At 41.7% G+C, this 8,188-nt stretch overlaps 1 protein-coding gene across 1 annotated transcript; it reads left to right on the forward strand.

Moving 5' to 3' along the window:
• The first annotated feature begins 1,002 nt into the window (after window positions 1-1,002).
• Window positions 1,003-7,749, forward strand: LOC109467286. The gene is made up of 9 exons (XM_019765230.1): window positions 1,003-1,064; window positions 1,427-1,506; window positions 1,825-3,030; window positions 3,283-3,462; window positions 3,690-4,175; window positions 4,316-4,498; window positions 4,626-4,715; window positions 4,888-5,079; window positions 5,485-7,749. Exons 2-9 carry the CDS (start codon window positions 1,503-1,505, stop codon window positions 7,740-7,742), a joined length of 4,599 nt encoding a protein of 1,532 aa, XP_019620789.1. The 5' UTR covers window positions 1,003-1,064; window positions 1,427-1,502; the 3' UTR covers window positions 7,743-7,749.
• Window positions 7,750-8,188: the final 439 nt, after the last annotated feature.

An 8,188-nucleotide genomic window follows, 5' to 3' on the forward strand; every position in this document is an offset into this window, starting at 1 on the left:
GAACTATTTCAAACAAATAACCAAATGGTAGATGTGGGTAATTGCCCCCATAAAAGTAGGTGCTAATCCTACTCTTCTGTCTTCCTCTGTATATTTTTAGATTTCACTGCTGGACACTGGTGGCTCTTTTGTTGTAAGGCATCAATGCCTGACGCCCAGGCAGTCTACCCTGTACTCCAGAGGTATGTGTGAATTACTTCCTTCCCATCCCACTGACCTATTTACAAAATGTTAGAAATAATTCGAAATAATGGTAAAAAATGGTAGAGTGCTGTTAGAAATATTTAGAAACTATTGGAAATGTCATAATCCACATCAGGAATATTTCAAACGTTTTAGAAAACCAGGGAATTATTTAGAATATTGACAAGATGTTCAAAATATTTCCAAATTATGAAATTTCTTAGACAAACAATTACAAAGAATTCAAAACATTTCTAAATAATGACAATAACAACCCACTCGGTGACGCGGAATTGACTCTACTGAACCGCACATGTCAACTATGCCTATGTGGCATTGACACATCAAAATCCTCAAGCGGTGTAGCCCAATTTGACCCGTGCAACCGTCCTGAATGCTGTAGCAATTACATGTATAAGGAGGAAACAAAACGTGACCTTGCTGAGCAAGGGGTCTGTTTACATAATGTCTACATTTATTTTCGATGTACAAGGTGAAAAGAAAGCGAAAAGATGTTCACATACACCCACATGAATCGTAATGGTATACCCCCCTATGACGTACCTGCTGTTCAGGTGTAACTGACTTGCTTGTTAGAGGCTCTGCGATTGGTGCAACCTGCTGGTAGGTTGCCATAATACAGCAAAACAGATACATTTCACAATTAAATAACACATAGGTTTTCAAAGGCACAATCGTATATCGTGCTAGAACAGATATAAGATTCATTTTAGCTTGGCTGGCGGAAAGACTAGCGAAGACACATAGACCAACCGTTTAAATAACCATCAACCAATCAGGAAACCCGTAACGAATGCCCCCATGCTCACCACAGCTCGAAGGCCACTCGTCGAGGAAGTTCTTGATTCTGCTGACAAAAGGTAAGTTTAGTTATAAATTGTGCGTTTTATACAAGAGGATAAGGCTACTAGCCTCCTAAGGTTGATAACTTGAACAGTTGAAGAGTGGCCAAGTTGAACTTTTGTGTCCAAATGCCCAGCATGTTTATCCTAATTAAAATGTTTGTGACAAACTTCGATCCACTTCCGGGTTTTGAAAAAAAAACGACACAGGCTAAGGTCATACGAAAAACGATGCATCACAAAGGTAACACTGTCTTTCCTGTCCACTATATTTATCTCAATGGAGATATTATTTTACAGATATCATGTTTTTTGTATATCAGATCGACCAAATGCCAAGTCAAGACCCTTCATCATCAAAGTTTTACCTATGCTTCCAGTTTACGTCTTACCTTACCAGCAGTACATCAGAACACCATGAAGACTAAAGCTAACAATTGATGTTCTAGGATAACCATGGGTAAGTCAATACTCTTATTTTTTTAGCAAACGAAGACAAGGAGTTGTAGAATTCAAATGTCATGTGAACTTGTCTGCTTATCTATGGATGGCAAATTCTGTTTCAACAGGCCCATGCTTATAAGAAAGTGTTATTCCATACGTATGGCTGTGATGGCGTTTGTATAGCACACAACCACGACGAAACGTCACTTAGTTCAAGTACTACTTCAGACGTCAAACGTACAGTTTGTTTGTTAAGACCTCCCATGTACATCTATATATATGATCTAGCACCCAATTGATTTTGATATCTAAGTTTTCGTATCTATTTTTTCAGCGGAAAATCCTGCCATCTTGCTGCTCCATGATGTGTACAACACAATCAAACGAGGTGCTTCTTGTATATACCGGCAGCTGGTAGATATACTCAGGGAACATGTACCCGGCATTCCCGTGTCCTATACTGCTTTAGAAGCTACCGAGGATGACAAAAATGACGCTAAAAGTAGAAATGTAGAATTGTTATTACCAAAACTTGAGTCAGGTGACCCTAGGACTGAACCAACTCTCGATTGGTTGACATTTGACCATTCTGTAAAATTCCCACATCTTCCACAAAATATCAGAAGCATTGTGGGGCATGCCGATGTCACAAGTAGGGCAACAGTAAGGATTAAGAAAGAACGGTACCCAGATACTAGGGTAATCCTATTCACCAGTGACATACCAGAAGACACCGAGTACTACAAGGGAGATGAGAAGGCCATGGGCATTGGTAAGAAGGAAGACTCCATCCTTGAAGATGCACAAGAGGCTGACGTGGTCTTTTCTCTTGGAAACAAGGTATTTGATCACTTTGAGAACCAGTTCAGAGCCATACCTGCAAGCAAGAGGCCTCAGCATGTCAAGTTTGTTCCGAGACCCTCCAAGATCTTTGAAGACGCAGAGGCTGAATACAAGGACACAGAGACAATGGTGGTCCTATCCATTGGTAGGGTGAAGGGTGTGGAGAAACTGAAGGGATATGACCTTGCTGTTGAGTCCCTGAGCCTTGTCGCAGACAAGGTGAAAGTAAAATGGCGTGCCATGGGAGTTGACAAAGATGACACTGAAACATGTAAAGCAATCCGTACCCACTGTAAGTCAGCAAACTTACAGATAACCTTCCTCCCATATGGCACACAGAAGGACATCTGTAAAGAGATGATGCAGGCCCACTTGGTCCTGATGCCTTCTCGTGCTGAACCGTTCGGACTGGTCGGCCTGGAGGCCATCGCAGCAGGCGTTCCTGTTCTTGTCTCCAGCAACTCTGGACTAGCAGACTTCATTCATGAACATGTGGATGAACTGCATCATTCCGTTGTTGACATGAATGAAAACGAAGAAGGTGCCACTGTAAAGCGTTGGGCTGAAAGCATAGAGAGAGTGTTGAAACACAACAAGACAGAGTTTGAAACAGCAGCAAGGTGTAAGAGGAAGCTTCTGTCCACGAAGTACTGGTCAGAATCTCATCAGCAGTTCATTAAGGCCTGTACAGATGCAGGTATCTATTTAGTATCTCATTTTCGTTGTTGTATATACATGTATATGGTTTGGAATGGTCGCGATTTCATCCTTAAAGTGATCGTTTTGTAGACGATTATTATCAAGACTTATCTAAAAATAACTTATGGTTACCTTTAGCCATCACTAGTTGTTATCTAACTTGTTGCCAAGGCCAAAAGAAAATATGGGACACTGATTCTCAAACTAGTTTTTTAATGAGTAATTTTCAATTTGTCCTGATGTCTTGAAGGTCAAACAATGGACACTCCACAGCGTGGTTCATCTAAAAATGAAGAAGCTCCTGAAGATCCTGACGACAAAATTGACGAAAGTACAGCCTCTGCTGAGATTACAGAGACTGGAATGGATATGGAAGAAGCACAAGACCAAGAAGGAACAGTTTTGTATGAAATAACACCTCAGCCACCAGGTATGTGCAACAGTTTCTAACGTATTATGAGTATCTGTACACAACACAACATTTGAAATTGCCATGAACTTTCAAATTGATATCACAAATTCTATAAAGGCAGGTCTAAAATATGACTTGGATGTTTAACTGTACTTTCGTTTGTCATGATGATCTATAGGTAATAATCGTACATTATTACAATGTAGTTCAATGAACTAAAAGCATTTGTTGTAATTGGTTTCCAGGAGGACCTCCTCTTCTTCCTGTTGTTGTGGAGATACTTGAGCAGGTGTTACCAAGTGTCGAGACTCCTGAGGACATGCTCAACTATGCTTCTGCCTTAGAGACTCTTTCTACAATCACTGTAGATACAGATCTTCCTATAGCTACTACTATGTTAAAACAGATTAAATCAAGAACAAGTAGTATCACAGATCTGCTAACAGTCGTCAAAGCAGTCAAGAAACTGGAAAGGTTTAAGGGTATCAAAGTTTCCTGTGTGAAGACGGGCAGCCTGGTATTCTACCTGCAATGTACAGACGTAGGCGGGCTTGGAGAACTGTGGTTCATGTACCAGTCTGGAGAATTGGACAACCTGCTACATAGTAGTTTGATAAGTGAGGAAACCTTACAACAACTCCATGCTGAGAGCGTGTCTGTGAAGTCAACCATCAACATAGAGACCTTCAGGAAGGCCCTGGTCTACATTCTCGACTCATCTCCTGTCAGAGGTAAACGTCATTTTGAAACTTATCCTGAGCTCATTGAAATCTTGTTTTCAGGATAATATAAAATGACAAACAAAACAAATCATAAATGGCAAAAAGAGTTGTGAACTTTCACCTTTATGTTTCCATCTTGCTGTTCAAAGGTCAGCTCATGCCAAGACTATCCCAGGAGTACCCTCTCTATCAGCCACACACACTCACCACTAGCAGAGTGTTGGATGTGCTCCACCTGGATCAGAAGAAGCTGCCGCAAATTCCACAACCTTCACAGAAGGAGGATGGAGAAGATGATCTTCTCGACAAACTAGGCAATCTTCAAATAGCAGGTAACATATGATGAACCATTCATAACGTCTATTTGAATTATAACCTAAACATGATAGTGAATCATGATGTGAACATATCCATGTTGATGTATACATAGTGATCTAATGAATCATTCTATCCAAACAGCCAGGACATCCGAGGAAACACCAGAAGACACAGAGGTCCAGGAGATTAAACATGCTGGATCGTCAGCCATACCAGGTCAAAAAACAGCAGGTAGATGAGATTTGAGGATTACCTTGTCATAGTTATAACGACAGAAAAAACTATGCTAACCACAACTACCTGATGAAACAAATTTGTAAATCTGCATGTTTTACAAATATGTCAAAACGTGAATTTCAGTTCATATAGATGTTACAACACTCATAGAAAACATACTCCACAGATGATCAGCATAAGACCATTGGTGGCATGGAGGTTCCACAGATGATGTCAGAACTGGTTTCACTGGACATCATTGAACTGGAACGACTGATGGAACCTCATAGAAAGAGGACTTCCTCCATAGGCTCAGACTCATCTGGATATGTGACAGGCACTCCAGGATCAGGACTCAGCAGACCCGACTCACCGACAGGTAGGATGCATGCTCATGATTTCGATTATGACCTACAAGGTATTTAATTATTAAAAGCTCAAAGCTAGATCATTTTGAAAGCTAAATGTCGATTGCATTTGGTTCAGAATCTATTTCCTTGGAACATATTGTTGGACGATTTTAGATCTAGCTTAACGGAAAGTTTTACTCTAGATCTCTCGATGAGATTGTACCACATGAAGATTGTACCAGAGGAATGAACTAGACTAAGTACATGTACACAGTCTTTGCTCCAATAAAAGTCTTCTGCGGCAGGCTATGTGTTTTTACAAAACATGAAAGTTAAATTAAATGGAGTTAACATGAAAGTTTAACCATTAGTGTACTCTTAGATAAGTGATTCCACGAAATCTCACAAAAGACACTTTTCTGTTTATCTTTCAGGCGAGGGTGACGTCCAGGGCACACTAGAGACTCTCCTTGCAGAACTAAACACACCCGCCGTACAGAGAGACAAGGTACAACAGTTTGACCTGTACTGTCTGATAGGAGATCTCTATTGGATAAAACTACACAACTTACAGTCAGCCCTACAGTATTACCAGAACATGCTAGAGTGTTCTCAGGAACTGTCAGAAGAGACAAAACAAGCCAAGGCCTACAGCAGACTAGGCATAACTTGTGATATGTTAGGTCTCCAAGCTGAAGCCTTTACAAACCATAAAAAGGCTCTGGCTATCTATAGAGAAGATGCAGGAAACGAAGCTGACATCTGTGTAGCTTACAAGAACCTAGCCTCATCGTTAGTACTGTCAGGTCAAGTGTCAGATGCAAAAACTAACTATGAATCAGCCTTAGCTGTTGCCATGGAGACAGGAAACAAAACTGAACAGTTGGAGATTTATGTTTTACTGGGTGATTTACACATGGTACTGCTACATGAACCACAGGAATCACACAAGTACTACACAGAGATGTTGGCACTAGCCAGGGACTTGGGGAGGAAGGACAGGGAGATGGATGCTTACAACAGACTGGGAGTGGTTTCTGGAGTCATGAAGGAGTATGAGGCAGCTCTGGAGTGGCATCAGAAGAGCCTTGAAATGAGCCAAGAGGTTGGAAACAAGAAAGAACAGATAAATGGACACCGAAATATGGGTGGTCTATACACGTTACTAGGCAACCTGGACGAGGCAACATCCCACTTCAACACAGCCCTACAGCTGGCACAGCAGACAGGGGATCAACATGGGGAGATGATGGTTTACTTCTGTATGGGTGAGATGCACAGAGAACAACTCCACTCCCCACGTACAGCCATCCAGTATTATGACCAAGCTCTTGCTCTGGCCAGGCAGTTGAAGGACAAGCATAGGGAGAGGGCGGCTTACAACAGGCTTGGAGAGGTTCAGTGTGAGATGGGGGAGTATAGGTCAGCTCTGAAGTCGTTCCACAAGAGCCTGGAGATTAGCCGAGAGGATGGAAATAGGAAAGAACAGATAGAATCACACACTCAGTTGGGCAATGTATACAGATTATTGGGTAACCTGGACCAGGTAACATCCCACTTCAACACAGCCCTACAGATGGCACAACAGACAGGAGATCAACGTGGTCAGATCGATGTTTACATCCAGATAGGTAACATGTACATCGGACAACTCCCCTCCCCACGTAAAGCCACCCAGTATTTTGAACAGGCTCTTACACTTGCCAAGCAGTTGAAGGACAGGTACTGGGAGGGACTTACTTATGAGAGACTTGGACTGGTACATTGTACGATGGTGGAGTATGAGGCATCTCTGGAGTATTTCCAAAAGTACTTGAAGATCAAGCAAGAGGGTGGAGAGAAGAAAGAACAGATTGTAACCCACAATAAAATGGGTGGTGTATACTGTTTACTGGGTAACCTGGAACAGGCAACATCTCATCTCAACACAGCCTTACAGATTGCACATCAGACAGGGGATCAACATGTCATTGAACAGATACATGTTTACTTGGACATAGGTGAGATGCACAGAGAACAACTCCACTCCCCACGTACAGCCATCCAGTATTATAAACAGGCTCTTGTTCTGGCCAGGCAGTTGGAGGACAGGCATAAGGAAGGACTAACTAACGAGAGATTGGGAATGGCTCATTTTGAAATCGGGGAGCATGAGGCAGGTTTGGAGTGCTTCCAGGAGGCCTTGAAGATACAGGAAGATGGAGACAAGGGTGCACAAAGAACAACACAGTCCACTATGGGTGATTCATCTAGGGTACGGTATCTACAGAGCAATGCGACATCACAGCTTCAACAGATGAAGATATGCTTCAAGACAGCTGAGATGGTCAGAGAACAAGTGCAGTCCCCTCGTAAATCAATCCAGTATTATGGACTGTATCTTGCACTAGCCAGGCAGTTAGAAGACAGGCATGAAGAGGGACTGGCTTACGACAGACTCGGAAGAGTCCATTTTGAGCTCAAAGAGTATGACAAAGCACTGGCCATGTATCAAAAGCACCTCAAGATGAGACAAGAAGATGGAGACAAAAAAGCACAGGTAACTGCACATAAGAACATAGCAAAATCTTACAAGAAACTGGGAAAGAAGGACCTGGCCAAATCCCAGTACCAATCAGCAATGACCATTGCCATGGAGACAGGGGACAAACAACAACAGGATGACATTAGAAAGAAGATTGCTAAACTGTAGCAACAGATGGACAAATCTTACTGCTATACCTCAAAATTGGTTAGAAATAGTGCTGTGCTAGCATTTGGCACTGTGTGTTAATAGCAAAGCTGTTTGTCCAGTCTGTATATATGTATACTATAGTATGTACTACAGTATGTATAGTCCAGTAAAAGAGGGAATTACCCTCCAAATAAATGTCTACCACAGTTTTTAGGATTTGATAGTTTCTGCAAGGGCTACCTTTCCCAAGTCAAACTTTTTTTTACCATTGGACGTGTTATAGTCATTGCATCTCATAACTCTGTTCAGGCCAGAAGAAAAATTATACCCATTATGAAATGTACAACGCAAACAAAAGATATCTGATTTTTACAGGATCGATTCTTAAGTACAACAGCTATAGCTCTAGTACTTCTGCTACTTGATTCCATTAAATAAGTAGGCCATACAATATCATAAGTGAC

Source organism: Branchiostoma belcheri, unplaced genomic scaffold (genome assembly GCF_001625305.1).
Source record: "Branchiostoma belcheri isolate BF01 breed outbred unplaced genomic scaffold, Haploidv18h27 scaffold18, whole genome shotgun sequence".
NCBI classification, from domain to species: domain Eukaryota; kingdom Metazoa; phylum Chordata; class Leptocardii; order Amphioxiformes; family Branchiostomatidae; genus Branchiostoma; species Branchiostoma belcheri.

Coding starts and splice junctions, on each gene's coding strand:
- LOC109467286 (XM_019765230.1), top strand. Junction 4,716..4,887: donor ACCAGGTCAAAAAACAGCAG/GTAGATGAGATT, acceptor CATACTCCACAG/ATGATCAGCATAAGACCATT. Junction 5,080..5,484: donor CAGACCCGACTCACCGACAG/GTAGGATGCATG, acceptor TTTATCTTTCAG/GCGAGGGTGACGTCCAGGGC.